A 21,739-nucleotide genomic window follows, 5' to 3' on the forward strand; every position below is an offset into this window, starting at 1 on the left:
TTTGCGTGAAGAACAACTTGTACCCAATTAAATGTCTTTTAATCCGGGGCAATGCAGGCAGCAATTCTAAGGTGGCTAGACTCCACAGAATCCAGGTATCCTCTGACAACTTGGAAAGGAAGATCAAAGACAACCTTATGACAAAGAGGCAGATAAATTCAGATGGCAGTTCCCAGACCTGCTTGATTTAAAGCAGTGCAGTGACTATGTGTTTTCATGTAGGTATGGTGCATCGTAACAATTTCCTGGCATGGTTTCGGGATGACCTGTAAAACTCCCATGGGCTGAATTACGCAGCTGACTGAGAACAAAGATCAGTTAAACCTTTATCCCATCCCACAATGTATTTTAGATATGCCAGATATTTTACAGAATTGTGATGGCAATTTAGGTCACTTAAATACATACAACCTTTTTCTGTACTGACACATAAAACACACAAATGACTTTCTCTGCGACACAGAATGGCATGGGCTGTTTTCCTATGAGCTAGCAGGGTGGGCACACTTCTGATAGTTGAACTAGCCATTTAATCCAAAGTGGTAAAATTTGTGTTCCCAGGAGGGAACTGCCAATATTTCTGCCAAGAGAGAGCTAAACTGAAGGGGACAAACAGTTAACGTGAGGAAGCCAGCGATACATATTTGCTGACATAAAAATCAGATCGTTATGTTATTTCATGCATTTAAAAGTTCAGAAATAATTTTCTAAAGATGGGAGTTCTAATTTCCAAAGGTGTTTGCACCCTTAGTTGCCATTGTGTTAAACTGCAGAATTGTTGCTCGCATGGCTATTAATTAAGGCTTGCGGCAGCACTTCCATTACAAACCTCTGCCTTCTGGGAGTTTATAACCGGACCATAAAACTTCGCTCTAGGCTGAACTTTATCATGAAAAGGTCTGCCTAGAAGGAATCCATATTTTTTGGATTTTGGAGTCCCAAAAGCTTACAGAAAAAAACAGGGATTTTATTCTAAAGGATGCTGTAAAAAGAACTGCAGCTGTTTTTTTTGTTTTTGTTTTTTTTTTAATGGGAGCACTGGGGGAAATGTGCCTTCTAGATTGCCTCCTAAATGCTTACTGCTTGGAGTGGGGCAAAATCTGTGCTTAGTTAAATACCAGTGAATGCCACTGCCCTCACTAGTTCACTGATGGAGTATGAATCCAGTGCAGATTTCCCACCCTTCACTCCCCACTGCCTCCACTGAGCCTCATGGCAGGTGCCAAGACTTGATTCAGACTCCAGCAGTCAACTAAATATAGATGGAGGTGTCTCTCCAGGTGCATGGTTTTGTGTACAACCTGCACACACCAACGTTGCCAACAGAACAATCCAAACTGTCCTCACCTTGGGCAAGGGGAGGTGGAAGGAGCTAAAACGACAAGATTTTATTTGTCCTTCAGTCCTTTGCTGCCCACTCTCACTCTTGTGCCACAGTTTTTGTTGGGTGCGTACAGAACAGAGGTAGCACTTGTCAGAGCTGCACTTGAAGGGCATACGATGGAGCTGGAACTCATTCCTAATATTCTCTTTTCCTGTCACTGATGCTAACATTTGAAAAACATTCTGAGGCTTGCAGATAAAACAGAGGAATGCCCACATCAGCTGCAATACTGAGATGTATGCCTTTATAAAGCTCTTAAACAATGTTCACTTGAGTAAATACTACATCTGCTGCACCGAGTCCAATACATGTAAGTCTTGTCACAAAACTCATCAGATATAAAATTATTTGTACACCCTTGGCCAGATAATCTGATCTCTGTAGAGTATGAATCATCTTTCTTAAATGTTTGAGAAGTGCCTAGCATGAAGCAGTACTTTCACAGCAATTGTTATAGTAATAATAATAATTTCCTAGTGTTTTCAATCAGTAACTGAACAGGAAGATTGCACAAAGCATCAAAACTACTTTTAGCACACTAGAAAAGTTATTAGTGAACTATTATTTGCAAGCAGATCCTATGGATCAGATTCTGATTTCTACAATATCCACATATACATGAAGCACATATAGAACTAGATTCTGGCCTACCCACTCTAGGCCTATTCTACCTCCTTCTGTTCTGTGTTCCCCAAGAAGTTTCTGGGCAAATCTGTTATTTATTGGCTGCACATATTAATTTCTCTTGTTTTAGAAAACAGGCAGCACCTGCCAAGCTCATAGATTTTACTCAGAGATGGCAACTGAGTATAAAAAGCAAATTTTAAAATTCCAGTTGTCTTTTCCTAGTACAGAAGCAAATAACTGCAACTATATTTTTAAAGGATTGGAAAAGTTATGACTACTAGCAACACTAATGGAGAAAATGCACTATTAAGCACCATGCTCAAGTTATCAACTGACCACTTCCAAGGTCACAAAGGAATATTCCTGTTCATAACTGCATATCTTCATTTTGTGAATTTCCACCTTCTTCAGGTATCTGTTACTGCAGGAAAGCAGACTTTAAAACCAGTATACCAGATTGGTTTGTCAGTCTTCCTAGTCTCACAGTTCAGGCTCCTATATCATTTTTTTATGTCTTGTAAAGTACTTGTCATTTCTTGAATTATATTTTTTTCCCAGGCTAACTTGTAAATACTCTGGCTCTGCACTTGCAGCTGTAGAAGTTCACCCCATTCATACTTCACACTGCAAAATGCAGGGTCCTATTAACTGCGGTACTTCAGTACTGCAGTAGGACAACTACATGCATAAGTTCTTGCACAACCAGGGTGTCTTAGCGGTATCATTTTGTTATGTAAGCCTTGGTCATGTAGTGGCTCTTGTTATTGCAGATACAGGCCCACCTTTTAAGGTAGCACTGCTTCGGCTTTGCTAAGCACAACACTGCAGTTTCTGAGCAACTCAGAAGCATAAGGCAGTCTGGCCTTGTCTTATAAACCAATAATCACTCTTGCAAATGAGATGTAGGCTCCCATGACAGTTAGGAAATATATCTGGGCCACCTCAACTTCGCATTCTTGCAAAAAAGGACCAGAGTAAACATATATCAGAAACAATAATGGGATTTCTTTACAAGTCTAATTGATTCTCTCTTCCACCATAAAAGAGACTTCTTCCCCCCAAAGACAACTTTCTTCAAATAAAAGAACCAAAGAAAGAATATGTGGGAAGAGGAGAAAAAGAAAGAAAGAAGGAAGAAAAAATCACAGCACTGACAATCAGAAACGCTCATTTACATCTAACAGCATCCATATGCCAGTAACATGTATCATAAACTCTTAGCCTACCATACAAAGAGGATGCCACAAAATGGTACCTGCAAGAGGTCTCTCGGAAGGAGATGTTTAAATCCCAGTGGGTGTGTATCCTGTTAACAAACAAACAGAGAGGTCAATGGCACACGCTGAACGCTGCATCTCTTGCCACTTAAAGAGCAGCTCCATCACGACAACCCACCCACGCCCCTCTCAGACTCCCTCGAGCCCTCAGCTACAACTACCGCGTCCTTCCTGAGCTGTGGGGTGCTGCAAGAAGCCCCGCTGCACGCTCACAGCAGCCCTGAGCGTCCACAGCAGGCCACACAGGGCTGCCAGCTAGAGCCCTGCGAGCGAGCTCTACGCTGGTGAGAGAACTGCTTTTTGCTGCATGCAGCCTCCCTAACAGGTGTGGGGCGCATTGATATTTTATGCATAAAACCTAAATATGCCTGTACTGCACTCCCTCCTCCACGCCTGCCCCAGCTGTAAATAAATTATTAGCAATTTCCCACCTCGGAAATTAATTTCACATATTCTGTCACTCTGCCTGCTGACAAGCAGGAACAGCAGATTCTAGATGAACAACATCCTAAATTAAGATTAAGCGCAGCCAAGGGGGTTGGTTTTGTTTATTTTTCTTCCTTTGCTACTCTCTTCAAGAAGACAGCACCTACACCAACCCAGAGGACTAAGGCAGGCGCTTGACCTTCTGTGGTCTGGTGGCTCCACATGATGCCAGGGAGCACTAATTTTCCCTGCCACCCAGAGAAGGTCTGCAACCATCACTGTTCCTCCATGTCAAGGTGACTGACAAGAACCCCAGCCGTCGGAGACCAAACCGGCAAGCAAGCCTGTCTGCATGCACAGATCCACCCCCACATCCCTCAGCATCTGCCTGTGAACATGCCGGTTCCTAACTGTGTGTCACCGCCTGCAGATGGAGGTTCACAAAAGTATTAAACAGAGGTGCCTGCAAATATCGCAGCCAGCAGAGCCCAAATGCACTTTTGCACATTTTGTGCATCCCTACAGCACCCCTGCCTCTGCCCTCAGCTGGGAAAAGCAACAGTTTGAAGCTGAAGAACATCCGATTGCAGAAAAGGCCTAATCCAAAAATTGCTAAGTCAATAGGAGCCTTTCTCCCGATTTGAATGTGCTTTGAATTGGGCCAGAAAACACGTAAGCCTGAGCAGTGGGTCGAGGGGACTTAACCGAGGTTTGAGTGTCTGCGTAAGTGCTTTCCTGAACGGGTGCCCCTGCTTCAGCCTAGTTCAGAAATCAGCTGAAAACAACACTTAACATGTAAATAATTTCACATCCAGAACATGCTGCTGCTGCAAGCTTTGCTAATGTGACAGTATATCTTTTGTGCACTTTCTGCAAGACTGGCTCAGAAAAGGAGTCCAATTGCTCCCTGAGTAGTTCTTTTGGAGGATTGTTAGATTTTATTAAATATTAAGCTCTACCAATAAAGCAAGGCTCAGAACTGTATTTATTAGTTCCTCTTATCTCAAACCTAGTTTTTCCTCCTCTTCTTCTTCCTCATATGCAACAGTTTAGGAAACCTGTCCCAGCTTTCCATCTTCCCAGCTTTTTATTTGCAAACAGACAAAAGCATAGGTACTTCCCAGCTACTGAGCTTACAGCAACAAGTTGTTCTCAATGTCAAAATTCAAGCAACATTTGAAAACCTTTTAGACAGCACAAGCCAAGTTGAGGCACTGAGTAAAATCTCCACGAACTGAGGTTTTGCTCAAACTCAGGAATACATTCTGACATTCCAGGTAAGCTGATCTGAATCTGAAGTTCAAGGCAAATTCAAGCCAGCCAAAGCCCATAGGGCCCTAACAGGACCAGAAAGGTCTGGCCTGCTCACAGAAGACTGGGATTGGTGAGGTGGGCTTAATTTTTGCACTGCTCCCTAGAATACAAGATTTCTCTCGCACACAGGAGTTTCCCATCCTCACTGGAAATCGTCATTGCTCCCAGCTCTCTGACTCAGACCCGGGACTGCACAGCCTGTCCTGTAACAGGAGGGTCCAGATCCTCACCAAATGCCAGGGAAGCAGGTAGGCAGGTACCTCTCAGCCCTGGCGCTGCCAAAGGAGGCAGAAGGCAGGGGAGAAGTGAAATGACCTGCTCAAGGCAGCAAAGCGAACCGACATCAGAGCAGGAGACTGCCTGGGCTCCTGGCTCTCCACTTTGGGTTCAGCGCCTAAGTTAAACTCTCAGCCTCCCATAAAGCGTAACAGAGGCTGCCGCTGTTGACAGCGGTACACAACAGATAGCAATCCTGAGCGTCAGGCAAAGGCAGGTCTCGTAATGAGGCTTAGCACAGCCGAACTTCAAAGTGTAAGAATGCAGCATCGGATAGTTATAAGTAATGGGGAGGGAAGACCTCGTACTAAAGGAATAGCTCAGATCCATGCCAAGGCAGACAGCTATTTGCCAGGATGGATAATTAAACACCCATATTTAGACAAATGAATAGGTGAGAATGAAATTAAATCCTAATTATCTTTTTTGGGGGGGTGGGAGGGAGAGGGAGCAGAACCAAGCACTCATTCCACATTTCTATGCTGTTATCGCCAATTAGATTTCTGAGGCTAACGTACATTTTGCTCTAACGGGTTATTCATTCAATTGAAATCAAATTACTAATAATTTGCAAGCTATCAGCTACACAAGCCTGTCCTTGGGTTGTATAGAAAGTGGTGAGCAGGAGCCAGGTTCTTACAGATTAATAACAGAAAAGGAAGGGGAAAAACAAAAAATGCAGCCACGCAAGCAAAGGCACTAACTACTGCTACCGCCTCTCCCACCTCCTCACCCACCCAAGATCTCAGACACAGTGTGATCAGTTAGAAAGCGTTTAATACAAATGACCAGATGGGTCCCACAGCAACAGGGGGAGGCTGGTTCCCTGCACTGCTTTGTAGCCAGGAGAGGCAGGCTGAGGGGGATGGAAGCAGGGGGAAAGAACAAACTGCTGGAGCAGGCGCCTCAGCGAGGAGGGACTGGAATGTCAGGGCTTGGTTTGCACAAAGAATGAAATTACTTATATATGCATGTGAATCAAAAAAGATTTAACAGGAAGGGCTGAGGCTATTTGAGGCATATCTGGAGCTTGCACTGGAATGAGAATCCAGCCCAGAAAAGAAAGCGACAGAGTTGGCAAAATAATGGAGAGCAGCTGGGATACTTTTTAATTTTTAAGTTGTTTTTTTCCTTCCCCTTCATTTCTTTTTACCCTAGCGGCCCCTGCAAGCTTTCAACACCGGAGGGGCAACCATGGATGAGGCCAACAAAGTGAGTCAGGCATCCCCTAACGTCCTATCACTCCAGGGGCAGCAACAACCTCATTCTGCAGCTGAGCTTTTGCATTGTGGCCAACTCACTTTCTGCTGCTCCCTTTGGCTCACTCCAGACGTCCCAGGTGCATGCTGCAGCAACCAATACACATGGCATGTAAGTGCGGAGAATACTGGACAGCATCCAGCCACAGGAACAGGTCGTGACTGCCAGAAGCAGAGACCGTCAAAGCCATCTCTTACCCACAACTGTCCCTTTCTTCTCCCATTCGCTTTTAAGACCAACACTTCATTTGGAGGGGTTTATCTGTATCTTCCAATTTTTTAGCATAGGCAAGGCCACAGAGAAGGGAAAATATTGACAAGGTTTCGCCACCTCCTCTGGTTTAGAAGACTGCATAGACGGGACAGTATTGGGGAAAGGTAGAACTAAGGACTTCTGTTGCCCTGGCACAGCCCAACCCCACCATGGTCAGCGGGAGTTCAATGTGTCCTGGATCAGGCCCTTCGTCTCATCCTCCAGCATGGAAATGGCACATGGTGAGGCCCATGCAAAGCAAATGGCACTGCTGCAGGTGAGCCGTTTGGGAGGATATATTTGCAGGCAACATCACGCAGGCTGCTTCGTTGGAAGGTCAGAGCTCGCTCCTCCCTCCTTCTCTGCTCTTCCCATACACCGCCATCTCAGCTCCCACAGTCTCCCTAGATTCATGTCACACTATTTTCAGGCTAACGTAAGAAGCTTGTGCAGGCAATGAAGAGAGGTCAGTTCCTCCAGGAAAGCTCATACATGATGGCAGAAAGAATGGCCTAGTGATTACAGCAAGGCTGAGACTTGGACTTGGGGCATCTTGGTTACTCTTCACCCTGGAATCAATGTCATAAATGTCAGATGCAAGGAGCTACACAGAAGCATCCAGGAGCACTTCCAGGTCAGGATTTCATTTTCACACCTCACCTTTCCCTCAGTCTATACCTCTTTCTTGGGCAAAAGGGATTTCTTACGGTGTATCATATTTTATCCTGCAGCATCCCTGAAAAGTAACTAACCATTTTCTCTCCATTTCTCCCTCTCTGTCTGTCTCTCTCCCCCTCTCAAATATACGTCCTCATTAGATCAACGACATGCTTCCTGGCAGTCTGGACCCAGTCCAGCCTTCACTTCCCAGATAGACTTTTAATATATTTATTGAATAGAGTGATTGTCATTAAGTGGCGCATGGTTCAGAGAAAGAAGAGGAAGGAGGGAGGAAAGAGAAAGGAGGAGAAGAGAAGATAAAGGATTGGGGAGGAGGAAGGGGCTGGCTTTCACCTTCCCATTAATAAAAAATAACCAGTGGAAACTGCAAGAAGAATGTCCTGAAGCAGCAAAATCTCTCTCCAGCCATAAGGGAGGCCCTACTTCCCCCCTTCTCTTGAATCACAGCAATTAGACGAAGGGCTATTGAATCTAATCTAAGAGCCTGATTCACGGCTGGAGCCCAGAGTGTTTCCTGCTCTGCCATGTGTCTAGTCTCTTTAGTTGTACACTGTCTGGAAGAGCCTCATCAGCTTAGCCCAATCCCCAGGCAAGCTCTGGCTCTGTCAGCAGGTAAAAAGCAATGTTGTGGGTTTATCATGCCATGAGGCTGAGCTCCACCAACAGTGAGGATGCCATCCTACACAGCTCTCATTCCAGGGCAGCACGGGGGTGGAGTGTTCGGGAGCTTTTCAGGAGGAGGCCAAGCAAGGGAAGGAACGCAGAGCCAGTGCTGTGTACATGACACATCATCCGAGAAGGCGCTGGGACCTTACGACTCTGAATAACAAGCAGGTGCATGTGACAGATATAATGGGGGCGCAGTGGGGACTTGGGTTTGATCTTCAATCAATTAGAGAGTCAAAGAGCAGCAGCCTTATGGGATGTTAGAAATAGCTTTCCACTTAGAGAGGCAGGCAATGGAAAGGCTGACAGCCACTAGCCATTAAGCCTTAGTGGAGGTCCGTAATTTCTATTAGAAAACAGACACTGAGTAAGAAAGCTGTGAAGCCAGTCTGTGGGGTGAGGGATGCTGGGGGGCGCAGGAGAGCAACCTGCCCCTGTCTGGACTCTCTATTCGTGCTCTGGTTGCACATGGCTGTATGAACAGGGGCAAGACGACAGCGCTCTACCATTCCTTGAATAAGCACCTTCATTTCCAGTGCTCCCCTCCAGTTTGGAAAAAACACTAATCCCATGCCAGGTGCTAGGCCCTCGGTCACATTGCTGCCCCAGGCAGAGGAGATTCCTGAGGGTGGGAGGACATTAAAAAAAAAAAAAAAAGGAGGAAAGACTTAAGAGCAATATGAGGTTGTCCAGAAATCTGCTCATCAGTGCACAGACACTGTTATAGGACGACTTTTCTTATCATCATATTTATCCCCAAAATGACTTTGATTCCAGAGCAATATTTGGCAAAGAATCCAGCCCCTTGTGTGCTATCATTGTACAATCTGCTCCTACTTTTGCTCCTAATCCTCTTTTTTTAATAAAAGAATTTCAAATGCATTTTCACTACACAGGTCCATTTGCACCTATCCTGCCCATTACTCAGTCCAGTGAACATGTTTACATGATATTCCATAAGGGTTCCTTCAGAGCCTTTATGGTAGGTCAAGTCAGAAACTTTCACCATTTTTAACAGGTGCTTAAGTATTATTGCCTCTTATTATTAGCCATGCCATCCCAATTTGCTGGGGAGTTAGCCAAAGCCATGTTTCAGTGAGCAGTTCCCAACCTATCACGTCAAATCTCAGATGCTATCATTATGTTTCTCCTCTTCTCTTTCCCTCTGCTCCCAAACTAATGAAAAAGGCCAGTCTTTAAAATAGGAATTAAACTCATGCACCCACAAGACAATGCTGGGCTAAAATCCAACACAGTATGAGGATCTTACTGTTAAAGATGAACCTTATTCTCTGGCTACACTAAGTTTCCTCTGTTTGGAGATTCTTGGGATAACATAATGGAACTCCTTAAAGGCAGTTTCAACCCCAATGTGAAAAAGCTCGCAGGCTTTTGCGAGGTAATGAGTCTCTCAATATCATTGGTTGGAATTTTCCAATGAGTCCAACAAAGTAACACTCCCCAAACTATTGCAGTGCAATGGAATCTGCAGCCTCAAACTCCTTCTGCATTACTTTACTTTGTGTCTAGGATAAACCAGAGAGGGGTAATCAGAAAGCAAACTGGTATACGTTTTAGCTGAGCTTGCTGGGGAGAGGCAGCTTAGTCAATAGTCTGCCAGAAATGAAAAGGGCTTCATGAAGCCAAACTTCCTAATTTTACAGAATCACAGAACGATTGAGGCTGGAAGGGACCTCTGGAAATCATCTAGTCTAACAGCCCTGCTCAAGCAGGGTCACCTAGAGCCAGTTTCCCAGGACTCTGCCCACATGGCTTTTGAATATCTCTAAGGATGGAGACTCCACAACTTCTCTGGACAACCTGTTCCAGTGCTCAGTCACCCTCACAGCAAAAAAGTTTTTCCTTATGTTCAGGCAGAACTTCCTGTGCTTCAGTTTGTGCCTGTTGTCTCTAGTCCTATCACTGGACACCACTGAAAAGAGTCTGGTCCCGTCCTCTTTACACCCTCACTTCAGATATTTAAACACATTGATAAGATCCCCCACAAGCCTTCTCTTCTCCAAGCTATGCAGTTCCAGCCCTCAGCCTTTCCTTATATGAGAGATGCTCCAGTCCCTTAATCATCTCAGTAGCCTTTTGCTGGACTTGCTCCAGTAGCTCCTTATCTCTGTTATACTGGGGAGCCCAGAACTAGACACAGTACTCCAGGTATGGCCTCACCAGGGCTGAATAGAGGGGCAGGATCACCTCCCTCGACCTGCTGGCAATGCTCTTCCTAATACAGCCCTGGATACCACTAGCCTTCTTTGTCACGAGGGCACATGGTTGGTTGATGGTCAACCTCCTGTCCACCAGGACTCCCAGGTCCTTCTCTGCAGAGCTGCTTTCCAGCAGGTTAACCCCCAACCTGTACTGGTGCATGGCTTTTTTTCTCCCCAGGTGCAGGACTCTGCACTTCCCTTCAGTGAACTTCAGGAGGTTCCCCTCTGCCCATCTCTCCAGCCTGTGGAGGTCCCTCTGAATGGCAGCACAGCCCTCTCATCTACCAGCTTCTCCTCCCAGTGTTGTATCATCAGCAAACTAGCTGAGGGTGCACTCTGTCCCTTCATCCAAGTCACTGATGAATAAGTTGAACAGGACTGGGCCCAGTTTTGACTCCTGGGGTACACTGCTAGCTACAGGCCTCCAACTAGACTATGTGTCCCTGATCACAATTTAATCAATCAGTCATTTTAAGCCTGTTTACATAGTTTTGGTACCAGTTCAACTATGCCAGTATCATTTTCACTAAAATAATTATACAGGTGAAAGCCCTACAAGTGACCTAGTTACATCAGTACAGAAATGCCCTATAGTGACATTATCATACAAAAATGCCCTATACTGATACTATTCTTTTCCCTATATAGGAAAGATTATCTTTATAGCCAGACAAGCATCCTCACCAGGAACCAGTAAAACTTTAATCTAACCATAGCAATTAAGGCAATGCAACTGTTGCACGTAGACAAGGTTGTAAAAGAGTAAGCTTTTCAGGAACCAGAGATCTGATCAAAAGAAAAAGGGTTTTTCTCTGCAGCACTGTCCCAGTAATCTTCAGAGCTTCTCCCCTGAGCACTTACAGGCTGGGTATCCAGCAACAGTATCAAGCTCAGCAGATGCCACTGGCTATATGAGACAAGATTTTAAGCCCCTGTCTTCCAGACGGGGCATAACACAAAGGCTATTTAGCACACTCTGCAAAGCAGGCTAAAGAGGACTCAAGGGGTCTCACTACAAGATGAGAAACACTCACCTTTAAGCCTGAGTAACCCGGATCTCAAAGCAGATGAGCCAAGCTCATTCTAGTGCAAGGCTTGGTTTCCTTGACTTAATTACACATGTGCAAGACAGCAAAGTAAGCACAGTTTTAGAAGGACTTGGCTGTGAAATAAGATGGCATTCAATGAAATGAACTAACTTCAGAGGTAGTAGCAGGCTCTCTGTTCCTCTCTGGAACTGAGAGAGCATCATGAGGCAGGTTTTCTCTGCCTCAGACCTCTTCTGAAGGCCATCACCATGGGCAGTTGCCTAAGATCGCAGATGAAATCAGTGGCAAAAGCTAGTTTGAGAGACTAGCCAAGAAACTAAGCTTCCAGCTCCTGTCCTAATCCCTAGAGCCTTTTCTTTAGTAACACCCAGACCTCAAAGCAGCAGTAAGCATGCCCTTGTGCCAATGACAGAAGGAAACAGTTCATATAAAGAAAATTGGGAACAGGAAAAAAAGAAAAGGCAAACATTTTCAAAAAAACTAGTGCGCCTGTTTGCAATGGCAAGTGCCCGCAGGTGTGCACAATGGCCATCCAGGGGTACAGGAGAACAACACAGGTTTGCTCAGACCCTGACCTTGTTTTCCTACTATCACAGTTTAACCTATTTCTTCCTCTCAGTGGGAGGCAATAAAACCTCAGCCCAATCCATCATCACTCAGGGAGGATACAACAGGTGAATTAAAACCAGAAAGCAGATGGGGCACTGCCTCTGCCGGGCCCCAGCTGTCATGTCTGCGAGCCGTCTAGCCTTTATGATGCTGCTGCCGCCGTCTCCGGAGCCAGCCTCATCGCACCGTCCACCCCAGTCCCCCGGCCACTAATGACAGCGAGAGCAGAGCCAGAGCCTGTTCCCTCCGGCAGGGCTGCACCAGAGTGGCGTCAGGTTGCTCATTGCTCTTGAACAGGGAGTAATGGCCTGGTCATCCCCCCTCTTTGGGGCAGGAAGGTGACGATTTTTGGGGACAATGTGTTTGCAATGCTTGGAAATGCTGAGGGATTTGAGCAGTAGACGTTTCCTGTCAGGAAAGCGAGCACTGAAGTTACGTGCTCTCTTTTTTTCTGCTATTACCGCACTCATCAGCATGGTGCCTGATCCGTTTGCCTCAGGTGCTCTAGCTCTTCCCCATACGCTGTATCAGAGCTCCCAGGAAAATGAAATGGAGAACAACTCTACAAAAGCAGTGAGACCCTAACCTACCTGGTAAGAATCACGCACTCCTCTAAGGAATCAAGACCACGTTTAAGCAAGAGACCTTCAGACAAACTGATTGAAAAGTAGTGAAGAGCACAGAAATGATGAGCTGGGGGACCATGGGCTAGTAACTATTAAGGGTTTTCTTCTCCATTTTCTAATAAAAAAAGGCAAAGTAATTACAATAATTAAAGATTTAAGATAAGAGCACTTTATATTTTGGGGGCCCAGCATATCAATTAAATATTTATTATGTTGTTCTCACTCCTAATGAGAAAATCTAGCACTATAATTTTACAGAATTAAAAGCATAATTAAAGGGGGCAGGAGAAGGAGGGCAGCTTTCCAGGACTGGTTAGGAGGGTTCCCTCCCCTCTGTGGCTCCTGTGTGCATGCACAGTGCAAACACACTCCCCAAACACCTTTTTACTCCCAAGGGAAAACCCATGAACACGGCCATCGGACAGCTGCAGTGATAAACCCAGACTTTACAGGCGGGTTTCACCCGAAGAGCTGACTACTATTTTGTCTCCCTACTTTCAAGCTCTCAGTTGCTAAATGTACTAGCATCTGCTGAAGGCAAGAGGGAAATAGCTTATCTACTCTGGAGCAAGAAACACATAAAACATAAGAAAAGCAATTACATGCCTTCAGTTTCCACTCCTCTGTTTTTATAGGGCTTGTCTTAGAATCTGAGTGATTTTATGCATTAGAGAAAGATGACAATCAAGGTGAGTTGCCATGATATGCATGAGAGGCTGAGACACAGGACCTTTAGGTATTTATTTTCCAGTAGTTATAGGTCTTATAAACATCATATATCTTCAGAGGGATGAGAAAACACCAAATTTTGCAGGCAAATATTACAGGCACTGAGACCTTACAACAGGAGTCCAAGTGACAGTTACCAGAATGTAACTCAAGACAATTCCTTCTCCTCCTCCTTTAACCCTGCAGGAGTTCCAGGAAGAATGAATATGGTACTGAGAAAGACGTGCTCAGAATACGTAAGTACTGAGGTAACCCCCAATATTTGTGTGAATTTTTTGCCTACTGCAACTCCATTACAACTACTTTTACACTACAGAGGCATTCTCAGGGAGCCAAGTCTGGTCTCACTTGTTCTATGAGACATGGCTCTGGTATTTGACACTTACAATCAAGAACATATAACACCCACCATTGCTGCCGCCTCCTTTCAAAACTTTGTTCACCAGCATTAAATTATCCAGTTTCTATTCCATCAGAATTTGGGGACAAACGAGAGCAAAAGGAAGGACCTTTGACCCATACACTTCAGTGTGTTTTCAACCGGCTGTGTAAAAGGCCCCAAAACAACTTCTTGGTCATGCCATTCATTGGCCTCACCAGGCACAAAGATACAGAACACTGGACAGAGGGTGAAATGAAATTTGCAGTCTGCAAATCTAGATAAACTCTCATGCAAATGCAAGGCCCATGGCACAAGGCCCCATAGAGCTCTGCTCACCCCAAACAGGAGCGAGTAAGCACAAGAGAGGACCCAAGCACTCTTCTTGAATTATAATGGGACACTCGCACTTAATTTCTGACCCTGGAGGTAACTCTATTTCAGCGGCCCAGGCAGTACTGGCCCACAGGGACTGGTCACCTGCTGCCCAGCATTCTCTGTCTTTGTTCTCACAACGCAAGCGCTTCCTGCCAGGAAAGTACCTTCTTTTCATGATACTGATATGGAGATCCTCCTCCTGCTTCACTTCAGGGTGTTGACCATTGCCCTTGTCACTCTCTTCGCTGTCATCACTATGCGAGAAAATAGAGGTCAGCTCTTTCTTCGGGATCCTGGTGGGAGGCAGGGGGATTGTCCTCTTCTCTGCCAGGCGACCCCGGTTCTGGCACAGGGAGGAATTATTCGGAAGGGAAAAGGGCAAGATAGAAAGAGAAGAAAAGAAGAATTTGGTTAGGCGATCCAAAACCAAGAAGGTCCTCTCAAATGCCTGCCCTGAGAAGACAATGCTGTTAGTCACTGCAGATTTCAACCAGATATGTTGGTTGAGCAAAATCAATGTTCCCTTTGCAAGAGTCTTTTCAGCAGAGCCATATCTGCACCTAGTTCTTGCAGTTCTAACATTCAAGTCACACATTTCCAGCTTCTGCCCACCTCCTTACTCCTGGTTTGGGTCTCATCCACGCCAACAGGCGCCAACTTCTTTCTCCGGGATATTTATTACCAAGTGTTGTACATAAACATAGCAGAATAGGTGAAATTCAATCTTTGGCAGTATCTCCGTGAAGACCTGACCCAGATAATCTAGAACACTCTTGACTGCAAAGGGGAAACTGTCTATGTGAGCCAGTAGCAGGTTTATCTCCAGTACCAGCAAAAAGTCCAAATCAATTTAAACTTGAATTACTGAAGCTACTTTTTACTGTCCGTTTGCTCGTTCAGATGAATCTGGCATGTTTCACCTTGTGCAAACTTTCCCTAGGTGGTCCTGGCAGTGTACTTCCCTCAACAACCCACTTCTGACAAGACATAAATAAACAGGAGGAAAATCCTCAGGGGCAAAAGCTACTTTTTCACCATGTGCGTATTTGTGTACGGAACCTAGCACAACATGGCCCTGGTCCCAACCTCCAATCTTCTGGAAGTAATGGAAATGTATTATAGATTACTCTGTCCCTGCACCTTCTGTACCTGATCCACAAGACAGGACTCTAGTGCAGTCTGAACTAGACAGCCTTGGGTTTTTTTTAGTTTTTACTGTGATAGAACATGTTCCTAGCACTTGGGGTGTTTAGCTTAATCTGTGATTGACCAAGATAGAAAGTCATAATATGAGCACTTGCAGTGGAAAACATACATTAGAAACTCAGAGAAAGAGACTGCTATGTCACTGCCCTGCAGAATTTAAAGTTTTAGCAAACAAAAGCATGAAACTGGAAAGGGAACCATAGTGAGGGGAAGTGAAGCACACAGCTTTATGCACCCTTTAGCTTATGCAGCTTTACACAGATATGTACACATATTTTCTTCAATAGGACAAGTCACAGAAAAGAAACATGTTTTTAGCAAAGACTGGAAGAAAAAGGAAAAAAGTGTAACATTTAACTAATAACAGTTTCTCGGAAACAGCAACTCCAGCTTTCCAAATAAACCTGGCAATCTAAAAATGCTTTGGGAAAGCCAGTCAGACTCTCTGCAGGGGAGAACTGAGCAATACTAAGTGATAGAAGAACCCATGTTTTTTTAATTAAACAAATTAAGAACTTTCCACAAAGACAAAATGAAAACTTCTTGTTTACCTCTGTCGATAAATTTCCAGTTGTGGTCATTAAGGGGAGCCCTAATCATTGTGATAATTAGCTAAATCCATCTGGAAGGCATCACCCCAAGGAGGCACATTAGCTTTCCCATTCTGGTGCATTTCCAAGCCAAGAACACAGCTGCCTGTGAACAGCAGACACCCAGGGAGAGAAGAGCAATGGGCCAAACTGGCCTAAAAATGAGAAAACTCATGTATGCAAGGAAAAAGATACTCTCTGAGCAGAACATGTTGTTCATGAGGTTTAATGCACATTGTTCTTGAGAGATGTGAAGAAGAAAGTGCATCCTTGGTACGACAGCAACAAGGTGAACACTTCTACGACTCTGAATATCTCAAGCACAGAACCTGGGAAAGCAACAGGCTTTGTACTGAGTCCCAACACCCCGACTCAGATACAAGAGAACAACCTTACTGGGAATATTGCTAGAGATGCTCAGAGACCCACCTGCACAAGAGGAACTCCTAGAGCATGAGAGGTCAACTACATCTATGTTACAGACAGTGACTGCTTTCCCTCACAGGGCTCCCTTCCACACTAGTAGAGATCAACTCACATGGCCCTTTGCAAAGGGGTTTCTCACTGTCTACAGCCTGGAGAACATGTGATATGAATTGTGTGTCTCCCACCCCTAAATACTTTTGCATGCTAGGTGCATTTCCATCCCGGGCCCCTTTCCTGCTCCATTGCATAGAGAGAACGTGCACAGAACTCACCCTCTAGCCAAAGCCATCTTTGTAACTCTGGCTTGCACAGTGTCAAAAGGAGACTGCGGGGAGAAAGAGGGCTTAAAGGGAAAGGGCAGGGGGCCAGGGGAAGGGAAAGGCAAGGAGGAGGGGGCAGCATTTGCACCAGATTTCCCTCATGCTGAAAAGACAGGACTTGATATCAGCATGGCCTTTATCATCCCAAAGCTTTATATATTTTTCTGAAGTTGCAATTTATCGTAACAATTAAGGGGGGAGGGGAGGGAGGGTGTGCCAATTTCCGCTGCAAAATAATTGCAATTTGCTTTCTGCTGTGATTTCACAGGCTAAAGAGAACAGTGTTGATCAGATAATAAAAATCATTTTATGGCCATTATGGTACCTTCGAGCAGTTACCAGGTCTCAGTGACCGCCCAGGGACTCATCAGCCCTAACAAGGTTGAGAGTGCAACAAAAAGCACTAAAGCACTAAACCCAGAGAAACGGCCCAACAGACGAGGAACACAGTGAGTGGTCCCAGTACAACAGGTTCCCCCTTTCCCCTGACCCTCAGAATCCTTATTCGCTGCACTCCTATAAGCCGTAACATTTCACTCAAACCTGCTGAGCATGCTGTGGTGACTCCAGAAGGGATAGAGTCCTCATGCCAAAAAGGAAGCACTCTGGGACTGCCAGCTTCACAGATGCAGATATACATATACATACAGATGCATGTATTTAGCTCTGTAGTTATCTACCTAACACACATACAGCTTCTTCTCTTAAAGACAAGCGAATAAACATGAACGGAAAGGAGAATCTGCCCCTGCAGTAAGCTCCAGTCAGAGATGACCTTATCACTTTTGTTCTGATGAGGGGCCGAACACAGACACCACTGGAAACTGTGCCACAGTGGCTCCAGTGCCCTTACGAACAGCTGCATTCCAACATGAGGAATGCATTTTTCAAAGTTGTATTTACTTTGTACTATTTTTGCCACTAGGTTTGGGGCAATTTTTTTTTTTAATGTTTCTCCCTTCCCAGAAAATTAAAATAGACCAAACCAATCAATTTTGCCTTTTATGTTCATCTATAGTCAGGTTTGAATCAATTGTACTTTCTTAATCTGTTTAGGGACATCCACCAATAGATACACATTACTTTTAAATTAAACACAAAGGTAGCTAGAAGCCTGGACCAGAACCTGCAACAATCAATTGTGTTTCCATTGACTGGAAAGCGCACTAGCCCTAGCTGGAAATAAAAACCACTCATTTGTGAGAAGCAGTCCACCAAAGAATTATTCCTATGACTCTGGCTTTTGCTAAGATCCTTTGCCAGTTGTACAGACAGATTACAGAACAGGGATGAACCTGCACAGGTGAACAGTATATTGAGGCACCTGCAGTCACTCCGGTTCAGAGTTATTAAATACCACTTGGCACACAGTGGCAGGCATAGTTCACGTATGCACTTAGCAGAGCAGTGTCATGTGCACGAATATACCAGGAGACTGCAGTGGTGTTGCTATATATGGGGGGATACATTAGGATTTACAGATATTTGATGTAAGCCACATCACCCCACATTAAAAAAGCTTGAATTTGTGTGACAGTGTCAGTACAGAGCGATCTCATACATTAATGGGATGTTGATGTTGAGCTATGAACACTTTAAGAGAATTTGAATATTTTCAAAGGATAACCGTGCCTCCCCCCAATGTGTTGATATTCATTGGGATGTCTGATGCTTGGGAAAACAACCCTATCCATATCCTTTAAAAGGCTGGACTGGTTTTTACTTACAGCCCCCAAAACCTCAGTACCAAAAGTGCCGAGTACCACCTGCTACATCTGCAAACATGCCGGTGCCCCCAAGGAAGAGTGCTGTACCTCGCAGAAGTGCACTTCACTTCAAAACCCCATGCCTCTCCGTGTTACTGCACTTTCACCCTATCTGCACGCACAGCAAAACCAGCTCACATCACAGACATGAGGACAAAGTGGAAGTCTTGTCTACATATGAATTATTCTGAGGTAGTTCCTCAGGAGGAATTTTCCCAGATCATCCCAAGACCAGGCAGACAATTGATTCTGAAGACAAGTGGAAATAAAACAGAACAAAGTACCTTTATTTGAGAAAAAGAAAAAAAAAAAAAGGTGGAGGAACACACCCAAAGAAGAATTATTCAAGAGTAGCTAGTGCTCTTTACATGCACAGCCAACATTAATCCAAGTCAACTGTCAGGTAGAGACAAGCCAACAAATCAACAGATGACATCAGGGATGATCTGTCTCCAAACCCAAGAGCAACACCTGAGTATCAACCAGTTATTTCCAGTGTACACACATCCTGGCATACATAATGGTATCCTGTCATACTCCGTATCGCCTCTTTTAAGTGTGTCCTTTCAGGAACACATTCTCCAGCGGGTCGTGCCTGAAGTGCACCATGGGCAACACAGTGCACAGTTTTCAGCACTGGAGGAGAGGCTAACAGTCTAACTTAATCAAGAAAAATATTGATTGAACTAAAAGGCATCCCCAAGCACAGCTGAGCCTGAAACTATTTCACACTTGCAACTTGCTACTGGGATCATTTTGTCCACCCCTTACTGATTTTCAGTTCTTTTGCTTTTGGGATTGTAAAAATATGTGAAGGAAAATATGATCTTTTTAACTCATGAGACTCACCACCACAAGATATAATTGGTATTTTAAGCATGGTGTGTCCTGCCCTGGATCTTGTCAACTTAACCCCTTTTAATGATCCCCTAGTGAACTATCAGTTATTAATGTAAATTTAAGGGCTCACTGGGGACCTCCCAAAATTAAAAAGCAAGGCATTACATTTGCCAAAATCTCTCTTTTCCCAGCCAGTCTGCCTTACAAATACACTGTGATTAACCACCACACACTGTGAAAAACTACCAACCTCTCAGGAACAGGGAAGTGAGGAAAAGGAGAGAAACTTTCAGCAGTTACAAAAAAACTCCAGTAATCAAGACAGAATTTAACTAAAAACACAGAGCCTTTCAGCATTACTTAGAACCTCTTTCATAACTGATGGGTAACCACTAAACACGACCCTCAGTTACACACCCACCACGCAGCAGTAGACAGCGGATCGAGAGCCACCTGCTACCCGGGAGCCTGGCATCTTGGGACTCCAGCTCCCCCCAACAAGCAACTCCACAACCTCCATTTCCACATACGTGGAGAAAAGGCAGATGATGTGCTTTGTCATTTGTCTTGCTTAAACTATTAGGTCTGTTTTGGCCAACGGGTCAAAAGGAGCCCTCTCCATAGCCACAGAGGACAGCTGTTCATACAGGCGCGGTTACCCCAGTAAAAAGCTAACACACCAGCAGGGACAAATATGTCCTATAGCTCGGTCCAGCAAAGCCAGGTTGCCCCCTGCCAGCTCCCTGCCCCACGGAGCGCAAACAGCAGGGGGGCGCAATGGACAGATCACCCCCCGAGAGCAAGGGGAACGGACCCACGCTAAGGACTCGTCCTGGACACATCCGTCCATGGGTTAAATACCAGCCAGCCAACCAAGCTTCTGCTGCCGAGAGTTTTGGGGCACGTGCTGCCCCCTACCCCACACCTCACCCTCCTGCAACCCCCTCTGAGGCTGAGAGGAGTCAAAGATGCTTGCTTCCAGGACAAACACTGTCAGCCCAGAGGAAATCCCTGCAGAGCTTGCACCCTCCTTTCATAACCGAAGGATTCCCCGCCTCGGATGTAGGATGGGAGATGGAGAACAGGGTATCATTTTTCTTCACTTTAATTAGTGCAACTAGAAAATAAAACATTTCTGCAGTTCTCCGAAGTTTTTGCACGGGTGGGTGTTAGGAGCACAGCAGAACTGCCTCATATATTATGACTCTCCTTCCTTCCTTTTATACATTATTAAAGATTAATTTTGTGGGTTATGATACCAACTAACGAAACACAGCTGGAGTTCGAGGCAATAACCCTCTATTCCCCAAACACATCTAGCTACCTACCCAGCTGTTCCTGCGTCAGCCCAGCCCTCAGTCACTCACCACTTCACCCTCCTAGGGTCTTTTGACACATTAATTGCTTTCATTGCCTCTCAAAGTATTGTCTGGGTTGGAGGTTGTTTTGTTTTCAAAAATCACAGGCAGGCATATTTTCTTTCCCCAGGAAATATCAGATGGGTACCAACACACAATTTAAAGTTACAGATTAGCCAAACCTAGGGATGCAACTGCAAGTACAAAACGCAACAACCAGGGAACAGCGGTAGGTTACCTGAGCGCCGAAAGCCTGGTCATTCTGTCATGAAAGCAAGGGACCAAGATGGAAAGGAAAACAGTGGTGATATTTCTTCCCTTCCAAAAAGCAGGAAAAATTCCGCTCTGTGTGGTTAAGCGAGGTCAGTAAAGTTACAAAATGAAATCTTACTACCCCCACCCATCCATCCCCCTCATAGCTCTCCCCTGGAGCCATGTTCTCCTAGCCAAGAATACCAAAAACCAAGCTGTTGCATAAGAGCCCTGGGAGAGCTCACAGATGGAATGACGGGCGGAGAGCACAAGACTTGGGGGAGAGAAGGGAAGGGAGGGTTAGGAAAGGTTTCCTGCCCTGGGAGCTACTGCAACAAGGTCAAAACAGCTGAACGCCCTGTTGTGACATTCAAAGTCAGCCAGAAAAGGAAAGATTCCTCGCAGAGAGAGTCCCTAGTGAGCATTTAATTGATCCCAGCAATGGAAAGGCCTCTGCTATGAGAGCTGCAAGGCAAAAAGCTCAATGAAAAAAAAAAAAACAAAAAAAACAAAGCTTTTGCCAGTCCACATTAACTGCCAGCCAAACTCTGGACACCTGATCCCATTGGGAATTAACCCAAGAAGATGAGCAGGTGCAGTCCCTACTGACACTGCTTCTTCAGCATCCAAATCAGTACCAGAGAAATGCACAAAAATGCAAATGCACAAAGAGTTTGCACACTGATAAAAATATCAAAGCTGTCTGCAAGATGATTCACGTGCCCATGATTCAACCCTCCTCAGAAATAATTTATATGGGATAAAAAAATGCAAAAGCAACATCATATGCTTCTTTCTGTATACATAGATCTGGGAAATACACGGA

The 21,739-nt window shown here is 45.0% G+C and overlaps 1 protein-coding gene across 4 annotated transcripts in view; it reads right to left on the minus strand.

Moving 5' to 3' along the window:
- SAMD11 (sterile alpha motif domain containing 11) overlaps positions 1-21,739 on the minus strand; it is a 139,790-nt gene that overhangs the window by 72,175 nt on the left and 45,876 nt on the right. For 3 of the 4 annotated variants that reach the window (XM_067311204.1, XM_067311207.1, XM_067311205.1), the window contains exons 4-5: positions 14,320-14,498; positions 3,267-3,317 (exon numbers count right to left, since the gene is read on the minus strand). In XM_067311204.1, the coding sequence (XP_067167305.1) occupies positions 3,267-3,317; positions 14,320-14,498 (230 nt within the window). The remainder of the gene's footprint in view (positions 1-3,266; positions 3,318-14,319; positions 14,499-21,739) is intronic. The other variant, XM_067311206.1, reaches the window with a different exon arrangement.

This window comes from Apteryx mantelli, chromosome 26 (genome assembly GCF_036417845.1).
Source record: "Apteryx mantelli isolate bAptMan1 chromosome 26, bAptMan1.hap1, whole genome shotgun sequence".
NCBI classification, from domain to species: domain Eukaryota; kingdom Metazoa; phylum Chordata; class Aves; order Apterygiformes; family Apterygidae; genus Apteryx; species Apteryx mantelli.